The sequence below is a fragment of the Rhinatrema bivittatum genome, chromosome 2 (genome assembly GCF_901001135.1).
Source record: "Rhinatrema bivittatum chromosome 2, aRhiBiv1.1, whole genome shotgun sequence".
NCBI classification, from domain to species: domain Eukaryota; kingdom Metazoa; phylum Chordata; class Amphibia; order Gymnophiona; family Rhinatrematidae; genus Rhinatrema; species Rhinatrema bivittatum.
In genome coordinates, this window is record NC_042616.1 from 818,773,728 (window position 1) to 818,797,004 (window position 23,277).

General features: G+C 48.4%; 1 protein-coding gene across 1 annotated transcript in view; it reads left to right on the forward strand.

Moving 5' to 3' along the window:
• MROH1 (maestro heat like repeat family member 1) overlaps nt 1–23,277 on the forward strand; it is a gene marked incomplete in the record, with an annotated part of 402,473 nt that overhangs the window by 364,593 nt on the left and 14,603 nt on the right. The window contains 2 exon segments of the mRNA XM_029592292.1: nt 1,627–1,729; nt 11,134–11,199. Coding sequence (XP_029448152.1) covers nt 1,627–1,729; nt 11,134–11,199 — 169 coding nt within the window.

The window sequence follows — 23,277 nt, forward strand, 5'->3', positions numbered from 1 at the left end:
GGGGTAAAGCCTGGGATAAGCACAGAGGATCCTTAGCTGTGAGGGAGTGAGAGGTAAAGCCTGGGATAAGCACAGAGGATCCTTAGCTGTGAGAGAGTGAGAGGTAAAGCCTGGGATAAGCACAGAGGATCCTTAGCTGTGAGGGAGTGAGAGGTAAAGCCTGGGATAAGCACAGAGGATCCTTAGCTGTGAGGGAGTGAGAGGTAAAGCCTGGGATAAGCACAGAGGATCCTTAGCTGTGAGGGAGTGAGGGGTAAAGCCTGGGATAAGCACAGAGAATCCTTAGCTGTGAGGGAGTGAGAGGTAAAGCCTGGGATAAGCACAGAGGATCCTTAGCTGTGGGGGAGTGAGAGGTAAAGCCTGGGATAAGCACAGAGGATCCTTAGCTGTGAGAGAGTGAGAGGTAAAGCCTGGGATAAGCACAGAGGATCCTTAGCTGTGAGGGAGTGAGAGGTAAAGCCTGGGATAAGCACAGAGGATCCTTAGCTGTGAGGGAGTGAGAGGTAAAGCCTGGGATAAGCACAGAGGATCCTTAGCTGTGAGGGAGTGAGGGGTAAAGCCTGGGATAAGCACAGAGGATCCTTAGCTGTGAGGGAGTGAGGGGTGTAAAGCCTGGGATAAGCACAGAGGATCCTTAGCTGTGAGGGAGTGAGGGGTAAAGCCTGGGATAAGCACAGAGGATCCTTAGCTGTGAGGGAGTGAGGGGTAAAGCCTGGGATAAGCACAGAGGATCCTTAGCTGTGAGGGAGTGAGAGGTAAAGCCTGGGATAAGCACAGAGGATCCTTAGCTGTGGGGGAGTGAGAGGTAAAGCCTGGGATAAGCACAGAGGATCCTTAGCTGTGAGAGAGTGAGAGGTAAAGCCTGGGATAAGCACAGAGGATCCTTAGCTGTGAGGGAGTGAGAGGTAAAGCCTGGGATAAGCACAGAGGATCCTTAGCTGTGAGGGAGTGAGGGGTAAAGCCTGGGATAAGCACAGAGGATCCTTAGCTGTGAGAGGTAAAGCCTGGGATAAGCACAGAGGATCCTTAGCTGTGAGGGAGTGAGGGGTGTAAAGCCTGGGATAAGCACAGAGGATCCTTAGCTGTGAGGGAGTGAGGGGTAAAGCCTGGGATAAGCACAGAGGATCCTTAGCTGTGGGGGAGTGAGGGGTATAGCCTGCAATAATTAGTGTGTGCGGTGTTGTGACAGGACAGAGTAGTTGGGTTTTATGTTCCTTCTCTCTAATCATATTCATTTTTCTATGTTTCTTGTGCTGTCTGGGTGCAGTGAGTGATTCATGGGGTCCTAGTGTCATTGAGAACTTCATGTCATGCTTGTGGAGTTGGGTGATTTGGTGCTTTAGAGATCTCTTGATGTTCGTTTCGTAGTTGGAGGAAAATGTCTCCTACCTTCTAGTTTGGATGAAACCGTGACCTCCGGATGTGTTTTCAAGTCTGTTGGTGAATGATCTTCCTATCTGGCACTTAGCCCTGGGTTTTGGGATATTGCATGTGGTGACGGTGAGGAGTAGTTTGCTCCAGTCTTACTGAAGTGATGGTGGTCTGAAGATGCTGGGAGTGGGATCAGCTATGGAAGCAGGCAGCACGTTCTGAAGTCGTCATCTCTGATCTGTTTCCCCTCTACAGATGCAAGATTACCCAGACATGTTAAATCGACTGATCATGACCAACCTGTCCTATCTGAAGAGTATCTGGCCTGACATCCGAGCTGCTGCAGCCATGTTTATAGGTATTGTAGTCCCAAGTCAGGCTTCCTCTCTGAGTGCTTGCATGACTGAGGTTGAATTTCCAGCGTTCATTACATGCTGACCTTCTGCTTGGTGGAAATGTCAGACATTGCCGAGGTACTAGAGGGTCTTTCCTGTGAAAGATATCTTAGCTAGGGGCAAGTTATTGTTATAAGGAACTACAGAACATCTCAAGCAGGTAGCTGCAGGGGTGGGAGAGGAACTGTGTCTTATGGAGTCATCCGCAAGTTCCATCTCTAGAGAGCACCCAACCTCAGCCTCAGCCCCACTGAGTACCTAAATCCTAACCCCAGCTGTACTCCAGCATGCAGTGAAAATCCAACACCAAATACCAACCCCCAACCCAAGCGAGGGTCCAGAGACTGACACCAACTGAGCAAAACCCTGCGACCCTGCCTCACCTAAAGTGAGGGTCCAAAGCCCGACACAATCCTGTGTACTCCGAGTGTCCAGAGCCTGACACCAGCTTCCCCACCAATGAGGATTCAGAGCCTGACACCAGCCCCCCCCCCCCCCCAACCCAAGTGAGGGTCCAGAGTCTGATACCTGCTCCCCCAATTCAAGTGAGGGTCAAGAGTCTGATACCTGCTCCCCCAACTCAAGTGAGGGTCAAGAGTCTGATACCTGCTCCCCCAACTCAAGTGAGGGTCCAGAGCCTGACACCAACTGTGCAAAACCCAAACCCCAGCACCACCAACTCACAGTAACTGTCCAGATCCCAGGGCTCCTGCCTCATCTAAAATGAGTGTTCACCCACCACCCCCCCCCCCCCCCCCCCCACTGAGTGTGCAAAACCTAACCCTAATCCTCCCAACTCCAGTTAGTGTCCAAAACCAAAATCCAGTTCCCCTCACACTCCTTGTTAAGGGTCCAGAACCTAACTCTAGTATTCCCCATAATCTGAGACTGTCCAGAACCTGGTACCAGCTCCTCCACCTCTCAGGAAAAGCTGATACCAGCACTACCATCCCAGATATTCTCATTTGTATGGGGGTCTCACACTACAGAGCACACCAACAATGATAGTCCACGGAACAAGCCTTTCAGCTACGTACCTGTACAGGTGTGTCTGGAAGAGGTTGCCCTGCTCATGTAGCACGTGGCTCGCCTTAGTTTGCCTGCAGATTCGCCGATCATCTGACCTTCTCAGGATTATGAGTTTTCTCCATTGATGAGCAGGATAAAGTGGGTGTCGTCATCTGACAGTGCTGGGATGAAGAAAGCTCTCTCAGAGAGCCGACCACCACGCACATCTCCTCAGTCTTTTTTTAGCTGCTTGTTGAGTTTTTTACTTATAGCTTTTTTTTTTTTCTGTCGATAAGCAGGATGAATTAGCCATGCTGTCTGGGTGACATCATCCAGCACTCATGCGGACTCTCTCTCTTGGAGAAGTTAGAGCTTTGTTCTGTTGCGCCGGTGCGGCACTTTCCGTGCAAAGCACATCATCGGTCTCCTCATTCTTCTTTTTTTCTGCACTCGCGCACGGACGTTTCTTTCCTCCTAGTTGGAGGTTCACTTTTTCCCTTCTATTCTTTCATGCCAGCAATTCCCCAAAAGCACTTTTCAGTGCTAGCCAGCCATGTCCAAGAAGCCTGGCTTCACATACTGTCCGTGCAGACACATAATATCTCACTGACAACCACAACTACTGCTAACTCTGCCTAGATCTGGATCACAACCAGACATCGTGTCAAGACTGTTTCTGCATGTCTCCACGGGCGCAGTGAGAGGGCTGCGAAGACAGCCTCGCTCAGGGGACAAAAATGAAACTTCTTCAGCATCAGGCAGCAATGTGCTCTCTTCTAGACGTTCAACGCACTCTTCCTAGGCCCTAAACATTCCGCCCACGAAGTCCACAGGACTTCGTGGGCGGAGCTGCAGGTAAAATCGATGGACAAGCACTTGGTCTTCAAACCAACTGCAAAGGTGGGTTAAAAAGTTGCTTTGGCACCTAATAAACCCAAGCTGAAACCTGCAACATACCCCCAGGCATGATTCAGGCACAGGTGCGCCATTGGTGTCATCGAAGACTGCATCAATGCCCTGACTAGGCTGGAGCATCGAGTTCGAAACGGCCTAATCATCACTGGGATACATCCACGCAGGCGACCCCGAAAGAGTCGTATAAGAACGATCGCAATGCTTCTGCCTCAACTCATGACACATCGGCGCAGGCTGCTAAAAGGGCACCGACTCATGAGGTCTTGACGCAAGCTACCACGCGCACCAAGACTCATGGCACATCGATGCAAAGGCAACGGCCCCCCATGCACTACAATGCCTTCAAGGCGCAACTCCTGGATCCCTCAGTGATTGTCGTCATCGAAATGGAACATACAAAAATTTGCCTCTTCTGATTAGGCAGAGGAGTCACAGGAGCCTCAAAGCCCGCATCACAAGAAAAGAAGAGTGATCCTTCCTCACTGACTGGTAGTAGGCACAATTTGGACCCGATCCTAGATATTTTATCACAACTACCTTGGACTTCCCCCTCCCAAGCCGGTCTCAATCAGTTCCAGGTATTCCTCCTCCCAGGGAGAGAACGTATTGTCTTCTCAGACTTATCTACATGCTCACACCCTAGGGACTATGAACTCCAGGAGGAACCTTCGCTGAGAGAGAAGCGGACTGGACCAGATAAAGGTTTCTGGGATCAGAGGCAACCTCCCTCAGATATACTATCCGTGGCTATATGCCCTTGGGTGAGGTGGCCTCCAGCTGCTGTCATCATAGAAAAGCAGCAGGCTCCTTCAGAACCATCTCCAAGCCACTCTCAACAAGCCGTGGACCAGATCTCCTCAATCATAAAGAATCTGTTCTTCTCGTTGCACCCAGAAATTCCACCCCCTTATATTCCAGGACTAGTGGGGAAGGGATTCAGGAGCATCCCCCTTTTTCTCCAGTAAAGCCCGCATCTCCGGAATGAGATAAGCGGGTGGATCTCAGCCATCATCGCCATAGTCAGAACACCCGGATTCTCCACCAGACCTCTCACCTACCAGCTCGACCAGTATCCCATTTGACCCTCCGGAGGAACCTCCAGATCACTCTTCTCCTCTGGAGGATCTAACTTATTCACGGTTTGTTGAAAGCTTGGAAACTTGCTGGGGGCAGAGGTCAGAAAACTCCCAGACCTTAGGGAGGAAGTTTTCTGTATCCTGAAGATCCTGGAAGTTCCTGCTGAACCTTCAGCACTGTCTTCCCATAAGGTGCTAGATGCGGTACTTTTGAAAATGTGGGATTCCCCTCATTCCAACTTTCCTGTCTCCAGGAAGCTGGATTTAAAGTTTCAATTACAGAAGTCTTTGATGTAATGGGTCGTCCAGCTACAACATGTATTAGTTGTCGTTGAATCAGCAATGAAGCGCGTGAAAAAAATCTAAACTGCATGCATCTTCTCCTCCAGGGAAAGAACACAAACTCCATGATGACTTTTGCCAAGAAAATCTTTCATAGTACAATGTTAACATCCTGGATCCAACAGCACCAGATTTACATGGTCCAGTATCGTTATAAATGTAATTGAAACCATTCTTATTATCGGAAACAGGCCAGCAGCTAATGCCTCAACCCTTTTACGATCTGGAGGAGGGTTTACTACACTTGCTGAGGGCAGTCTATGAATCCTTTGAAACTTCTTCCCGCACTTCTACCACCACCATTGTCGCTCGATGCATCGCATGGCTCCGTTCCAGCTCCGTTAGGGAAGACGATCATGACAGACTAGCAAATCTACTTTGCTCAGGCAAGAACCTTTTTGGCAACAAACTGAAAGACACAATATTGCAAATCAAGGAGCAAAACATTGCTGTGCAGTCCTTGTTGGCGATGTTGGAGTCTCAGGCCGCAGTAAAGTGATTTTATCCTCAATATTGAAAACCTTATCACCAGAGGAAACTTCAAGCAGTTCCAACCTTTCAGGTTTCAATCGTATCAGCACTGTGAGCAATCTTGCCTGCAGTCCCAACTTGCTCAACCTAGAGGTCATCAGAGAGTCCGCAAACAGCAAAAGCATTTGCAGCAGTCAATCCTGAAACCTCCCCAGTCTTTTTGAAGACAGCTCAATCACAGCCACATTTGACACTGGAAGGCAGGATATGCCATTTTTCCCTTAGAATGTAGTCAGGTAGGTTCTGAGGATCGTCTGCGAGGGTTATCATCTGAATTTTAGGATCAAGCCTTCACTTCCCCATCATGCCGGCCCATTGAAGGATGCTTCTCAACTGCCTTTACTGGAACTATAGGTCCAGACCTTTCTCCACCAGAAGGCCATCCAACCGGTAGCAAAACACTGAATCAATACCGGTTACTTCACCAGTACTTCCTTATTCCGAAACGCTTTGGAGAACTCAGGCCCATTCTGTACCTACGATCCCCTTAACAAGCACCTTTAGAAGGAAAAGTTCAAGATGACTTCCCTCAAGTCAATCCTACTGATCATTCAAAAGCAACCTACTACATAGGGATCACATGCTCAGGCCTCCCATTTGTCAGTCACAGCAGGCAAATGCCACAGGGAGGCTATTCCTTCTACCTCCTGCATCAGTGGCAGGGGGTGGCAGGAAATTTGAATCAAACAGTTACCAACAAGGGCCCTGAACTTGGTGGTCAGTGAAACAGATAAGTATGGGAAAATAAGTGTGCTGCAGCAGTCAAAAAAGCAAATAGAATGTTAGGAATTATTAGGAAGGGAATGGTGAATAAAACGGAAAATGTCATAATGCCTCTGTATCGCTCCATGGTGAGACCGCACCTTGAATACTGTGTACAATTCTGGTCGCCATATCTCAAAAAAGATATAATTGCAATGGAGAAGGTGCAGAGAAGGGCTACCAAAATGATAGGGGGAATGGAACAGCTCCCCTATGAGGAAAGACTAAAGAGGTTAGGACTTTTCAGCTTGGAGAAGAGACGGCTGAGGGGGGATATGATAGAGGTCTTTAAGATCATGAGAGGTCTTGAACGAGTAGATGTGACTCGGTTATATACACTTTCGAATAATAGAAGGACTAGGGGGCATTCCATGAAGTTAGCAAGTAGCACATTTAAGACTAATTAGAGAAAGTTCTTTTTCACTCAATGCACAATAAAGCTCTGGAATTTGTTGCCAGAGGATGTGGTTCGTGCAGTTAGTGTAGCTGTGTTTAAAAAAGGTTTGGATAAGTTCTTGGAGGAGAAGTCCATTAACGGCTATTAATCAGGTTTACTTAGGGAATAGCCACTGCTATTAATTGCATCAGTAGCATGGGATCTTCTTAGTGTTTGGGTAATTGCCAGATTCTTGTGGCCTGGTTTGGCCTCTGTTGGAAACAGGATGCTGGGCTTGATGGACCCTTGGTCTGACCCAGCATGGCAATTTCTTATGTTCTTATGTTCTTATAAGTGTGGGAGCTTGCTAGGCAGACTGAATGGGCCGATTGGTCTTTTTCTACTGTCATTTCTATGTTTCTATGTATTCCTGGTAATATTCAAGGGGATGTGGATCATGAGACTTTGGAGGATTCCGATTGAGAATTGGCTTTCTCACCTCTAGAAAAGGGAGAAATTGCATATGACTGACTGCTGCTTCAGACTCTGCTCAGAATTTTTTTCTTTTTTCACAGAGATGTCTTGTTGAGTCTGTTGGTTCAGACCCTGAAACTGCTTAGAGTGACTGGAGGTCAATTTTAGGTTAAGCATCCTGTTTCTTTGCCTCCTGTATCCAATTCAACAGATATTGGATTTAAAGAAGGTAAATGTGGATCTCAAGGTTCCTCGTTTCCTCTTGGAAACTCTGAGATCCCTCATAGCGGGAGTACAGAAGGAAGAGTTCTTGGCATCTCTCGCCTTGACAGAGGCCATCAGGCTGGAGCACCAGAAATTCCTGGGGTTCATGGTCCTAAGGGAACATTTTCAGTTTCCCTAGAGCTGGTGACGGCTCCACATACCTTCACCAAGGTCATGGTAGTGGGGGCAGCCACATTGCAAAAGGAGAGTGTGTTGGTGCATCCGTATCTGGATGTCTGGCTCATTCATGTGAAATCAGAGAACCTCTGTTGACAATCAGTATAAAAGTTACTGATGCAAGAAACTGGTTGAGTGGGAGATCCAAGATGGTCGATGGCTACTAACGCGGTTGAGAGTCTTGTTTGGGTGCTGGGTCAATCATGCCGCTCTCTGGCACTCTCCAAGCCAGGGAGCGTGCAACTTTACCTGTTTCTTCTTCACCTAATATTTTGGACCCGATGGACTCTCACATGCTAAGGGGACCACGATATCTGGGAGTAGGTTTGCTGGAGGAAAGCCGGGAGGCAGAAGAACCCGACTCCCTCCCTGAACTGACAACATCATTTTCCCCGGAGCAGCGGTCAGCCCCAGCTAATCCCCCGGTGAACAGAGTAACGTGGGAGTCAGAGGAAGCAGCTCCTTTGGAAAAGGAAGAGGAAGGGGGTAGCTTCACTCGGGCAGCGGTGGCTGACCCTGTTTTGATTTTGGAGCTTGGAGGAGTGCCACGGGACACTGAGGACAGCGCTGGCTTACCCGTTCAACGGCAGCTGGAAGAAGAGCCCAAACAATTCACATTGCCTGAGTTGGTAAGGTCTCTTGAATCTATTTGGGAGGCAATACAGACCCTGAATAATAATACGTATATCCAAACAATTGAGCCCTTTTTTTTTCTGCTGTGCATGGCTTTGAAAAACGTTTGGAAACAATTGAGAAAGATGTGTCTTTAAATAAAAGTAAATACTGAAGTTAGAAGTGTGGCAGCTACTCACCAATTAACGATTGAAGAAAATCAGTTGATACTTAACAGAATAGAACAAATGGAAAATAAGATCGGGGGAAAAACTTACATATTATAAACTTTCCTAAAGATCCAACAGTGTCACCCAAGGACATGTGGAACAGATCCCAGAGCAGACACTACCCCTGGCGTCGAGAGTATACTACATACCACCATTTAAGAAGAGTTCTTCGGACCAAGAGGGGTTTCCAAGTCATAACAAATAGGATCTTTCCTGCTTGAATCAGACCGTGACTGGGTCCTGAGCTCTTTCTTCCGACATCGTGGAGAGCTTTTCGTGGATCTTAAAGTTAGCATATTTCCTGATTTAGCAAGCTACACTCAAAAGAAAAGGCAGCAATTTCTTGTATTAAGGCCCAGAGCCTTGGAAATAGGCGCGCGCTTTCTTTAAAATATCCGTGTAAGTGCATTCTTAAATATCATATCATGTATCCTGCCTACGCAATTAGCAGCTTTTCTTGCTGATAAGATTTCATCTGAGGTTAGTAGGGTTTCTTCTTCTCCAGTTGCCTTAGAAGGGAATAGATAGCTCGCTCTTACCCGTTGCAATGATATATTGGTCCCTGATGGCCTAGAGTTTCCTCCTAAGATTTTCCTGGGGTTGTTACTTGGATCCCCTTATTGAAGACTTAGGTTGAAGAGAGGAATTTGAAATGTATTTGTTAATTTGAATAATTTAAAAAGTTTCTTTTTTTTTTCTTCTTCATTTGTATATTTTTGAAGATAAATGTGTCCGGCTCTTCGGTATTCAATTCAAGTGTATATCTTGAAAAATAATGCAAAAATCTCTAAAATTAAAAAAAAAAAAAAAAAAAAGTTACTGATGCACTTGAAGCCTCTAGAATGGGGGATGACCCTAGCAATGAGCCTCTTACAAACTCTGGAGTATCTAGGAGCTCCATTCAACACACTGGCAGAGAAAGCATTTCTCACAGAGAGAGAGAGTGCTGAAATTGCAGAGTCAGATTCGGCTTCTGCTAGAGTTTTCGGTGCCCAGGATCCGGGACTATTTACAGGCCCTGGATTCTGTGGCATCGACATTGGAATTAATGCATTGGGCGTTCACGCATATGCGGCCTCTGCAGGGGGCTCTTCTCCCGCTGGATTCTGTTATTGGAAGAGTTTCCTCTTCTGTTAAAGGGGGAAGCCAAGGTCAGTCTTTCGTGGTAGCCTACTCGCACCAATCTCCAGCGTGGTGCAGAATGGGAGGTTCAGAATTTGGTAACAGTCACCACCGATGCAAGCCTCTCCGGATGAAGATCAGTCAGTCCAGGGCCAGTGGTCAAAAAGGAGGCCTCATGCACCACACCTGGAAAATGTCCTTATCAGACCACCATGCCTGGTGCCTTCTCCCGATGTACCTCATTGTGCTCGAATGTCCTCCAGGACCAGATTGTTAAAGAGCTATACACTTCAGGACTTTCTAACGTCACCTCAGACCTCTGCCTCAGGGAAGAGGAGGAAACCACCTCCAGCTGAGGGACCTTAGCCAAAATTTAAAAGGCATGATGCCATGATGTGGTACAGTCTCGGTGCAGGCACTGTTCCCTCTCCAGTACAGAGGGAGATGTTGAACTCTTCAACACCAAGGGTTTACCGACTCCATGCCTTCAGCATTCATCCATGCAGAAAAGGACAAGAGGTCCTCTGTGGCAGACCAGAAACTGGTGCTAGACTGATGCCATCAATCAAATCTCTCTTTGGCGCCATCCATTAATAAAAGTATCAGAGTCTTGTAGGCACCTAAATCTTCAGCACTGAGAGACTCCTTTTGGTGCCGAACAGACTGAAAACTCTATTACATTCGCCGATTCTCGTCCCAAAATCAGATAATTCTTTCAACAAAGAGATCAGCGCTCCCTTGTGGAAAAATGTGGCTGGATTTTGTGAAAACGTTCTTTACTGCTGTGCCAGATTTGCTGCCATCTCCATTAGAAGAGATGTCTCTAAATATGGACACTTTGGGACAATCAATCCACTATTTCTGCCTTATCGGCTTATAAATGAAAAGATCCAAACTCAGATCCATTCTCAGTCTCACAACTCACCTTTTTTTCCAAAGATAGGACAACTCAGGAAGGCCATCCTGTTCTGTTGTCTGATTCACAGGAAAATGGTTTAAACATGGCTGGAAATTACACCTTCAAAAAGATATAAACTGGTTGGAAGAATCAGTTCAGAGAGTGTAAAGTACTGCAAACTGGTTAAAAGATAGCAAGCAGAGGGTCAAACTAAATGGTCCGTTTTCTCAGTGGAGAAGGGTAAACAGTGGAGTGCCTCAGGGATCTATACTGGGACCGGTGCTTTTTAATATATATATAAATGATCTGGAAAAGGGAACAACAAATGAAGTGATCAGATTTGCAGATGATAAAAAAAAATTATTTATAGAGTTTGCTTGCTATGAGGACTGAGGAGAGGCAGCGTGGGAAGGTCTGGGCATGCTCAGAAAGTCCACTTTGGTTTTTCTGCGCTCTGGGAGAACTTTTCCCATCTCGGTGCTGTCCGGTGACGGGGCTGATTATCGTGGAGAACACTTGCTACAGGTGAGCAGCTGAGTTTTCTGGCTGTCCTGGGTGCCTGATGAGAGCTCTCTTTCAGGGTTTCTGGTCCTGCATGTGCAGAAGGAGCAGTACAAGCAAGTGGAGCTGGAGCACGTGACGGCTGGTGAGTATTTATTTTAGTTATTTAGATTTATATTCCGCTTCTTGCACTTTTCACACTGCTTCAAAGCGGATTACATTCAGGTGCTGTAGGTATTTCCCTATCCCCAGAGGGCTTATAATCTAAGCTTTGTACCTGAGGCAATGGAGGGTAAAGTGACTTGCCCAAGGTCACGAGGAGCGAGAGCGGAACTCAAACCCTGGTCTGCTGGTTCACAGCCTGCTGCTCCTCGGGGGTGGGAGAAGGGAAGAGGCGGAGTTGAGTGACTCTTCGCATGGCTGAACGTCCTACAAGCTTACCTGCTTCTAAAATCAAGCCATTCCTTTGAAGCCTTTATTCAAAGAGTTCGTGTAGCTGTTGGAGTTGTGTAATTGTTTGTTTCATGGTTTCACTGACCTGCAATTCGGAAGCTCACAGTCATTCTAGGCGAGAAACAGCAGTTAGCCAGGCAAAACCAGCGATTTAAAGATTTTTCCTCTCTCCCTGTCTGCAGAGCATTTACCCGGGTAAGAAACGGGTGATGCATTCTGGGGGCAGGGTTTCACTCATATTCTGACTTGGCCGTTCAGCCATGCTAAAGTCATCCGAATGTGTTCCGCTGAATACATAGAACAGAAATGACGGCAGAAGAGGACACACGGTCCGTAAAGTCTGCCCAGCAAGCTTATGTCGGTATCTGCTGCGCCATTTAAGTTACTTCCATGCTTATCAGTTTCCCAGACCATAAAAGTCCGGGCCCTTGTTGGTTGCTGTTGGATCTAATTCCCCGTTACCTCTTGTCTCTTGCCGTTGAAGCAGAGAGCAATGTCTGAGTTGCATCAAAGTATCAGGCTTATTGATTAAGGGCAGTAACCGCCTCACCAGCAAGTTGCCCCCATGCACTCTCGTCTTCATTTCCACCCTCTAGCCTTTAGGGATCCACAGTATTTATCCCATCACTGTTTTGGTTTTCACCACCTCCTCTGGAAGGTCGTTCCAGGCATCCATCATCCTCTCCGTGAAGAAATATTTCCTGACATTGGTTCTTCCTCCCTGGAGTTTCATTTCGTGACCCTTAATTCTACTAATTTCTTTCCAGTGGAAAAGGTTCTGAGTCTGTGCATCATTAAAACATTTAAGGTATCTGAAGGTCTGTATCCTATCTCCCCTGTGCCTCCTCTCCTCCAGGGAGTACATATTCAGGTCCTTCAACCTCTCCTCATAAGTCTTCCAATGCTGAACTCCTCACCATTCTGGTCGCCCTTCTCTGTACCGCCTCCATCTTGTCTCTGTCTCTTCGGAGATACGGTCTCCAGAACTGAACACAGTACTCCAGGTGAGGCCTCACCAAGGACCTGTACAAGGGGATCATCACTTCCCTTTTCTTACTCGATATTCCTCTCTCTATGCAGCCCAGCATTCTTCTGGCTTTAGCTATCGCCTTGTCACATTGCTTCTCCATCTTCAGATTGCCAGACGCTATCACCCCAAGGTCTCTCTCCCGGTTCATGTGCATTAGTCTTTCACGCCCATCACATAAAGCTCTTTTGGATTACCACACCCCAGATGCAGGACTCTGAACTTCTTGGCTTTGAATCCCAACTGCCGTATCTTTGACTACTCTTCAAGTTTTTGTAAATCACTTTTCATTCTCTCTCCTCCTTCACACATGTCTGCCTTCTATCCCTTCCACAATGTCGCTCACAAAGATACTGAACAGAACCGGTCCCAACACTGATCCCTGTGGCCCTCCACTTAACACCGCTCTCTCTTCAGAGTAGCTCCCTACACGCTGTCTCCTGTCAGTCAACCAGTTTATAATCCACTCCACCACCTCGGCACCCACTCCCAAACTTCTCATTTTATTCACCAGCCTCATGTGCGGGACCATATCAAAAGCTTTGCTGAAATCCAAGTATCACATCGAGCACTCTTCCTTGATCCAATTCTCTAGATACCCCGATTCATCTGACAAGACCTCCCCCTGGTGAATCCATGCTGCCTCTGGTCCAGGAATCCTCCGGACTGTAGATAGTTCACTATTCTCTCTTTCAGCAGTGACTCCATTACTTTTCCCACCACCGAGGTGATGTAACCGGCCTGTAGTTTTCAGCCTCCTCTCTGCTCCCACTCTTGTGAAGCGGGACCACCACCGCTCTTCTCCAATCACTCGGCACCACTCCCGTTTCTAGGGATCTATTGAACAGGTCACACAGCGGAGCTGTCAGCTCATCTCTGAGCTCCCTCAGTATCCTGGGATGAACCTCATCAGGCCCCATGGCTTTGTCCACTTTCCAGGGATCTATTGAACAGGTCACACAGCGGAGCCGCCAGCTCATCTCTGAGCTCCCTCAGTATCCTGGGATGAACCTCATCAGGCCCCATGGCTTTGTCCACTTTCCAGGGATCTATTGAACAGGTCACCCAGCGGAGCCGCCAGCTCATCTATGAGCTCCCTCAGTATCCTGGGATGAACCTCATCAGGCCCCATGGCTTTGTCCACTTTCCAGGGATCTATTGAACAGGTCACACAGCGGAGCCACCAGCTCATCTCTGAGCTCCCTCAGTATCCTGGGATGAACCTCATCAGGCCCCATGGCTTTGTCCACTCTCCAGGGATCTATTGAACAGGTCACTCAGCGGAGCCGCCAGCTCATCTCTGAGCTCCCTCAGTATCCTGGGATGAACCTCATCAGGCCCCATGGCTTTGTCCACTTTCCAGGGATCTATTGAACAGGTCGCACAGCGGAGCCGCCAGCTCATCTCTGAGCTCCCTCAGTATCCTGGGATGAACCTCATCAGGCCCCATGGCTTTGTCCACTCTCCAGGGATCTGTTGAACAGGTCACACAGCGGAGCCGCCAGCACATCTCTGAGCTCCCTCAGTATCCTGGGATGGACCTCATCAGGCCCCATGGCTTTGTCCACTCTCCAGGGATCTATTGAACAGGTCACTCAGCGGAGCCGCCAGCTCATCTCTGAGCTCCCTCAGTATCCTGGGATGAACCTCATCAGGCCCCATGGCTTTGTCCACTTTCCAGGGATCTATTGAACAGGTCGCACAGCGGAGCCGCCAGCTCATCTCTGAGCTCCCTCAGTATCCTGGGATGAACCTCATCAGGCCCCATGGCTTTGTCCACTTTCCAGGGATCTATTGAACAGGTCACACAGCGGAGCTGCCAGCTCATCTCTGAGCTCCCTCAGTATCCTGGGATGAACTCATCAGGCCCCATGGCTTTGTCCACTTTCCAGGGATCTGTTGAACAGGTCACGCAGCGGAGCCCCCAGCACATCTCTGAGCTCCCTCAGTATCCTGGGATGAACCTCATCAGGCCCCAGGGCTTTGTCCACTTTCCAGGGATCTGTTGAACAGGTCACACAGCGGAGCTGCCAGCACATCTCTGAGCTCCCTCAGTATCCTGGGATGAACCTCATCAGGCCCCATGGCTTTGTCCACTCTCCAGGGATCTATTGAACAGGTCACTCAGCGGAGCCGCCAGCTCATCTCTGAGCTCCCTCAGTATCCTGGGATGAACCTCATCAGGCCCCATGGCTTTGTCCACTTTCCAGGGATCTATTGAACAGGTCGCACAGCGGAGCCGCCAGCTCATCTCTGAGCTCCCTCAGTATCCTGGGATGAACCTCATCAGGCCCCATGGCTTTGTCCACTTTCCAGGGATCTATTGAACAGGTCACACAGCGGAGCCGCCAGCTCATCTCTGAGCTCCCTCAGTATCCTGGGATGAACTCATCAGGCCCCATGGCTTTGTCCACTTTCCAGGGATCTGTTGAACAGGTCACGCAGCGGAGCCCCCAGCACATCTCTGAGCTCCCTCAGTATCCTGGGATGAACCTCATCAGGACCCAGGGCTTTGTCCACTTTCCAGGGATCTGTTGAACAGGTCACACAGCGGAGCTGCCAGCACATCTCTGAGCTCCCTCAGTATCCTGGGATGGACCTCATCAGGCCCCATGGCTTTGTCCACTTTCCAGGGATCTATTGAACAGGTCACCCAGCGGAGCCGCCAGCTCATCTCTGAGCTCCCTCAGTATCCTGGGATGAACCTCATCAGGCCCCATGGCTTTGTCCACTTTCCAGGGATCTATTGAACAGGTCACACAGCGGAGCCACCAGCTCATCTCTGAGCTCCCTCAGTATCCTGGGATGAACCTCATCAGGCCCCATGGCTTTGTCCACTCTCCAGGGATCTATTGAACAGGTCACTCAGCGGAGCCGCCAGCTCATCTCTGAGCTCCCTCAGTATCCTGGGATGAACCTCATCAGGCCCCATGGCTTTGTCCACTTTCCAGGGATCTATTGAAAAGGTCACCAGCGGAGCCGCCAGCTCATCTCTGAGCTCCCTCAGTATCCTGGGATGAACCTCATCAGGCCCCATGGCTTTGTCCACTTTCCAGGGATCTATTGAACAGGTCGACACAGCGGAGCCGCCAGCTCATCTCTGAGCTCCCTCAGTATCCTGGGATGAACCTCATCAGGCCCCATGGCTTTGTCCACTTTCCAGGGATCTATTGAACAGGTCACCCAGCGGAGCCGCCAGCTCATCTCTGAGCTCCCTCAGTATCCTGGGATGAACCTCATCAGGCCCCATGGCTTTGTCCACTTTCCAGGGATCTATTGAACAGGTCACCCAGCGGAGCCGCCAGCTCATCTCTGAGCTCCCTCAGTATCCTGGGATGAACCTCATCAGGCCCCATGGCTTTGTCCACTTTCCAGGGATCTATTGAACAGGTCACACAGCGGAGCCACCAGCTCATCTCTGAGCTCCCTCAGTATCCTGGGATGAACCTCATCAGGCCCCATGGCTTTGTCCACTCTCCAGGGATCTATTGAACAGGTCACTCAGCGGAGCCGCCAGCTCATCTCTGAGCTCCCTCAGTATCCTGGGATGAACCTCATCAGGCCCCATGGCTTTGTCCACTTTCCAGGGATCTGTTGAACAGGTCACGCAGCGGAGCCCCCAGCACATCTCTGAGCTCCCTCAGTATCCTGGGATGAACCTCATCAGGACCCAGGGCTTTGTCCACTTTCCAGGGATCTGTTGAACAGGTCACACAGCGGAGCTGCCAGCACATCTCTGAGCTCCCTCAGTATCCTGGGATGGACCTCATCAGGCCCCATGGCTTTGTCCACTTTCCAGGGATCTATTGAACAGGTCACCCAGCGGAGCCGCCAGCTCATCTCTGAGCTCCCTCAGTATCCTGGGATGAACCTCATCAGGCCCCATGGCTTTGTCCACTTTCCAGGGATCTATTGAACAGGTCACACAGCGGAGCCACCAGCTCATCTCTGAGCTCCCTCAGTATCCTGGGATGAACCTCATCAGGCCCCATGGCTTTGTCCACTCTCCAGGGATCTATTGAACAGGTCACTCAGCGGAGCCGCCAGCTCATCTCTGAGCTCCCTCAGTATCCTGGGATGAACCTCATCAGGCCCCATGGCTTTGTCCACTTTCCAGGGATCTATTGAACAGGTCGCACAGCGGAGCCGCCAGCTCATCTCTGAGCTCCCTCAGTATCCTGGGATGAACCTCATCAGGCCCCATGGCTTTGTCCACTTTCCAGGGATCTATTGAACAGGTCACACAGCGGAGCCGCCAGCTCATCTCTGAGCTCCCTCAGTATCCTGGGATGAACTCATCAGGCCCCATGGCTTTGTCCACTTTCCAGGGATCTGTTGAACAGGTCACGCAGCGGAGCCCCCAGCACATCTCTGAGCTCCCTCAGTATCCTGGGATGAACCTCATCAGGACCCAGGGCTTTGTCCACTTTCCAGGGATCTGTTGAACAGGTCACACAGCGGAGCTGCCAGCACATCTCTGAGCTCCCTCAGTATCCTGGGATGGACCTCATCAGGCCCCATGGCTTTGTCCACTTTCCAGGGATCTATAGAACAGGTCACACAGCGGAGCTGCCAGCTCATCTCTGAGCTCCCTCAGTATCCTGGGATGAACCTCATCAGGCCCCATGGCTTTGTCCACTTTCCAGGGATCTATTGAACAGGTCACACAGCGGAGCCCCCAGCACATCTCTGAGTTCCCTCAGTATCCTGAGATGAACCTCATCAGGCCCCATGGCTTTGTCCACTTTCCAGGGATCTATTGAACAGGTCACACAGCGGAGCCCCCAGCTCATCTCTGAGCTCCCTCAGTATCCTGGGATGAACCTCATCAGGCCCCATGGCTTTGTCCACTTTCAGTTTCCCCAGCTCTTCCCATACATTCTCCTCTGTAAATGGAGTTACATCTACTCCTCTCCCCTCCAGTTTCTTGTTAACTAGCGAGGGTCCTTCTCCTGGGTCCTCTTTAGTGAACACAGAACTGAAGTATTCGTTTAATATTTCTGCCATTTCTTCGTCTCTCTCCACACATTGATCCTTTCCACCTTTCAGTCTCACTATACCACTTTGGACCTTTCTCCTCTCTCTGATGTATCTGAAAAATGTTTTCTCACCTCTCTTTACCTCTTTGGCAATCCTTTCTTCCACCCTGACCTTTTGCTTTCCTGCTTTCTTTCTTCGTCTCCCTCAGTTTCACCAGATATTCAACCCTGTGCTCATCCTGGGATCCTTTACATTTCTTGAACGCTGTTCTTTTTGCCTTTGTCAGCCACCTCCTTTGAGAATCAGATCGGTTTCCTTTTCCTCTTACTCGTGTTTACTTTTCTAACTTACAGATTTGTTGCCTTAGTAATAGCTCATTTTAATGTAGCCCACTGTTATTCCACCTTGCCCATCTTCTCCCCGTTTTCCAGCTCTTCCTCCAGGTGCATCCCCGTTTTGTCAAAGTCTGAAGAGGAACCCAAATTATAGCTCCACAATGCAAGGTTTCACATTAGGAGTCGCCACTCAGGAAAAGGATCTAGGAGTCATAGTTGAAAATACGTTGAAATCTTCTGCTCAGTGTGCAGCAGCAGCCGCCAAGAAAGCAAACAGAATGATGGAAATTATTAGAAAGGGAATGATGAATAAAATGGAAAATATCATAATGCCTCTGTATCGCTCCATGGTGAGACCGCACCTTGAATACTGTGTACAATTCTGGTCGCCGCATCTCAAAAAAGATATAATTGTGATGGAGAAGGTACAGAGAAGGGCAACCAAAATGATAAGGGGAATGGAACAACTCCCCTATGAGGAAAGACTAAAGAGGTTAGGACTTTTCAGCTTGGAGAAGAGACGGCTGAGGGGGGATATGATAGAGGTAAAATAATGAGTGACGTGGATCATTAATCAATTGTTTGCTCTTTCAAAGAGTACAAAGACCAGAGGACACAATTAAGTTACTAGGAGATACACTTGAAACAAATAAGAGAAAATATTTTTTCCCTCAACGCATAATTAAGCCCTGAAATTTGTTGCCAGAGGATGTGGTGAAAACTTTTAGTGTAGTTGTTTTTAAAAAAGTTTTGGACAAGTTCCTGGATTTAAAGTCCATTAACCATTATTAAGGTAGAGTTGCGGAAATCCACTGCATATCCTTGGGATAAGCAGCTTGGAGTCTCTCTACCCCTTGGGATCCTGCCAGGTTCTTGTGGCCTGGATTGGCCTCTGTTGGAAACAGGATGCTGGGCTTGATGGACCCTTGCTCTGACCCAGCATGGCAAGCCTTACATTCCTTATGACCAGATTGACCATGGCTACTGTTTTGAGACTTTGAAACACTGTGGTATCCCTGGATCTCTTGTAAAATGATTGTCATGCCTGTATCACTCTGCTCATGGTGTCCCTGTTGTCAGCTAGGAGAGGATTAAGCAGTTTGGGATCCTGCCAGGTTCTTGTGGCCTGGTTTGGCCACTGTTGGAAACAGGATGCTGGGCTTCATGGATCCTTGGTCTGACCCAGTATGGAAATTTCTTATTCTTATGTGATATTCACAACCCCTGCTCACCCACCAGCCTCTGCCTCCCCATTCCCTCCTCTGCCTCTGCCTTTCTCCTGTCTGTGCCAAGACTTCTCTCCATCCTCCTCTACTCCCTCCTTCCCCCTCTGCCTGTCTTCTCTCCATCTGCCTCCCCTATTCCCTCCTCCACCTCTCCCTGTCCCCTCTCAATTTGTCTCCACATTCCCTCCCCCTTTGCCTATCCCTCTCCATCTACCACTCCATTCCCTTCTCCTTCCTTGCCTATCTTCTCTCCGTCTGTCTCCCCATTCACGTATAGTAACATAGTAATGACGGTAGATAAAGGCCAAATTGTCCATGCAGCCTGCCCAGAAATGTGCTTATGGTTGTAGCTGCTGCTCTGTGCAGGTTACCCCATTTGCCTCCCCATTCCTTCCACCCTAAAGGTGAGATACATTCAGTGGGCACATAATCTCTGTTTGTACCCGAGGGAATGGAGAGTGAAGGGTTTTGCCCAAGGTCACAAAGGGCAGCAGTGGTTTTGGAACCCCAGCTTCCCTGCTTCTCCCAAAGAGCAGTAGTTGGATCTTAGCTCCAACGTCCCTGATTACCTGCTATTAATTAAGTAGACTTAGAGAATAGCCACAGCTATTACTGGCAACAGTAACATGGAAGAGACTTAGTGTTTGGGTACTTGCCAGGTTCTTATGGCCTGGATTGGCCACTGTTGGAAACAGGATGCTGGGCTTGATGGACCCTTGGTCTGACCCAGTATGGCTATTTCTTATGTTCTTATGGATCTCACAGGAAGCAGCAGTGGGATTTGAACCCTGATTTCCCTTGTTCTCATAACAGCGGCAACAATGACGGTCCACTTTCTATCCCATGGTTTCAATCCCTCCACTCTTACCCCCAACCCTTCTAACCCCCATCTTCTCTGTATCCCAAGACTTCTCTCCTTCCACTCCTATCCCCCAACCCTTTTAACCTCCGTCTTCTCTGTATCCCAAGACTTCTGTCCTTCCACCCTTATCCCCCAACCCTTCTAACCCCCATCTTCTCTGTATCCCAAGACTTCTCTCCTTCCACTCCTATCCCCCCACCCCTATCCCCCAACCCTTCTAACCCCCATCTTCTCTGTATCCCCAAGACTCTTCTCCTTCCACTCCTATCCCCCCACTCCTATCCCCCAAACCCTTCTAACCCCCATCTTCTCTGTATCCCAAGAATTCTCTCCTTCCACTCCTATCCCCCCACTCCTATCCCCCAACCCTTCTAACCCCCATCTTCTCTGTATCCCCAGACTTCTCTCCTTCCACTCCTATCCCCCCACTCCTATCCCCCAACCCTTCTAACCCCCGTCTTCTCTGTATCCCAAGACTTCTCTCCTTCCACTCCTATCCCCCCACTCCTATCCCCCAACCCTTTTAACCTCCGTCTTCTCTGTATCCCAAGACTTCTGTCCTTCCACCCTTATCCCCCAACCCTTCTAACCCCCATCTTCTCTGTATCCCAAGACTTCTCTCCTTCCACTCCTATCCCCCCACTCCTATCCCCCAACCCTTCTAACCCCCATCTTCTCTGTATCCCAAGACTTCTGTCCTTCCACTCCTATCCCCCCACTCCTATCCCCCAACCCTTCTAACCCCCATCTTCTCTGTATCCCAAGACTTCTCTCCTTCCACTCCTATCCCCCCACTCCTATCCCCCAACCCTTCTAACCCCCATCTTCTCTGTATCCCAAGACTTCTGTCCTTCCACACCTTTCCCAACCCTTCTACCTCCTGTCTTCTCTCTGTCCCAAGACTTCTGTCCCTCCACTCCTATCCCCAACCCTTCTAACTCCCACCTTCTCTCTGTCTCAGGACTTCTATCCCTCCACTTCTATCCTCTAGCCCTTCTAACTCTGGTCTCCTTTCATCCCCCTCCCCATTCCTTCCCTCTTCTAATTTTTTTTCCTCTTCGTCCCAAGACTTCTCTCCATTCCTATCCCCACTCCCTCTGGTCTTCTTTCCCAGCATATAAACCCATCTCAGTTGGTGAGAGAAAACTGCTTCTGTGTGTCTTCACCTCTGAATACTCTCCCTCCCTGCAGATGTGTCTAGAATTGTGTTATATTGTGCTAAAATGTTATGGTACATTTAAAATGCTGAAGCAAAATTTATAGTAATAAAATATTACAAAGTGGATTGAAGTGTGCTGTTGGAATGGAGTGGAGCCTTTTTCTGGATTTCAGGGATTGTTTCCCTGTGAGCAGTGACATCATGATATGTGGTAATGCCATGGAAAGTTGAGAGAGACTCCAAGAGAAAGCTTAAAAAGCACTTAAAAAGGAAAAAGTATCTTTTTCTTTGGCTGGCTTTCCCCTGCTGAAGAGAGACCCGTCTGTCAGATGAAGGATAATCTGTGTCTCTGTATGTGTATGAGAGAGCATGCGTCTGTAGGTATGTGAGGGGAATATGTGTGTATTTATGATTGTGAAACAGTAGGACTGTGTGTGTGTATGTGTGTGAGGTGGTGGGATAATGTGTGTATTTTTATATGTGTGAGAGGGTATGGGACTGTGAGAAGGGGAGGGAGTGTGTATATGATTATGTGAGTGTGAGTGGGTGGGAGTAAGACTGTGCGTATGTGTGCAAGGTGGTAGGAGTTTGTGTAAGAAGGGGGGTGAATGTGTGTTTGATTATATATAGGGGTGGGACTGTGTCTGTTTATGTATGTGAGATTATGTGTGTATGTCAGGTAGTAGGGAGGGAGTGTGTGTATATGTTTATGTATGAGTGTGTGTGAAGTGGTAGGGAGGGAGTGTGCGTATGATTATATATGGGGGTGGGACTCTGTGTTTATATATACGAGATTATGTTTGTGGGTGAGGTAGTAGGGAGGGAATCTGTGTGTGTTTATACACGTGTGCGAGGTGGTGAGGGTTGTGTGTGTATATATGTGTGAAGTGGCTAGGAGGGAGTGTGTGTATATGTTTATGTGTGTGTGAAGTGGCAAGGAAGGAATGTGTATATGTTTATGTGAGTGTATGTGTGTGTGAAGTGGCAAGGAAGGAATGTGTATATGTTTATGTGAGTGTGTGTGTGTGTGAAGTGGCAGGGAAGGAATGTGTGTATGTTTATGTGAGTATGTGTGAAGTGGCAGGGAGGGGAGTGTGTGTATATATGTTTATGTACGTGAGAGTGTGTAACGTGGCAGGGAAAGGAGTATGTGTATGATTATATATGGGGTTGGGACTGTGTGTGGGTTTATTAAGTATGTGTGTGAGGTAGTAGGGAGGGAGTATGTTTATGTATATGAGTGTGTGTGAAGTGGCAGGGAAGGAATGTGTGTATGTTTATGTGAGTGTTTGTGTATTTGTGAAGTGGCAGGTAGGGAGTGTGTGTATATATGTTTATGTATGTGAGAGTGTGTGAAGTGGCAGGGAAAGGAGTATGTGTATGATTATATATGGGGTTGGGACTGTATGTGTGTTTATTAAGTATGTGTGTGAGGTAGTAGGGAGGGAATGTGTGTGTGTGTGGGTGTGTTTTTGCATGTGTACGAAATGGAGAGGGCTGTGTGTATATGTGTGTGAAGTGGCCGGGAGGGAGTGTGTGTATATGTTTATGTATGTGAGTGTGTGTGTGTGTGTGTGTGTGTGTGAAGTGGCAGGTAGGGAGTGTGTTTATATATGTTTATGTATGTGAGTGTGTGTGTATATGTTTATGTATGTGTGTGTGTGTGTGTGTGTGTGTGTGTGTGAAGTGGCCGGGAGGGAGTGTGTGTATGTGTTTATGTATGTGTATGTGTTTATGTATGTGAGTGTGTGTGTATATGTGTGTATGAAGTGGCAGGGAGAGCATGTGTGTATATATTTATGTATGTGAGGGCTGTGTGTATATGTGTGTGAAGTGACCGGGAGGGAGTGTGTGTATATGTGTGTTTGAAGTGGCTGGGAGGGAGTGTGTGTATATGTTTATGTATGTGAGTGTGTGTATATGTGTGTGTGAAGTGGCTGGGAGGGAGTGTGTATATATGTTTATGTATGTGAATGTGTGTATATGTGTGTGAAGTGGCCGGGAGGGAGTGTGTGTATATATTTATGTATGTGAGTGTGTGTATATGTTTATGTATGTGAGTGTGTGTATATATTTATGTATGTGAGTGTGTGTGAAGTGGCTGGGAGGGAGTGTGTGTATATGTTTATGTATGTGAGTGTGTGTATATGTGTGTGTGAAGTGGCTGGGAGGGAGTGTGTA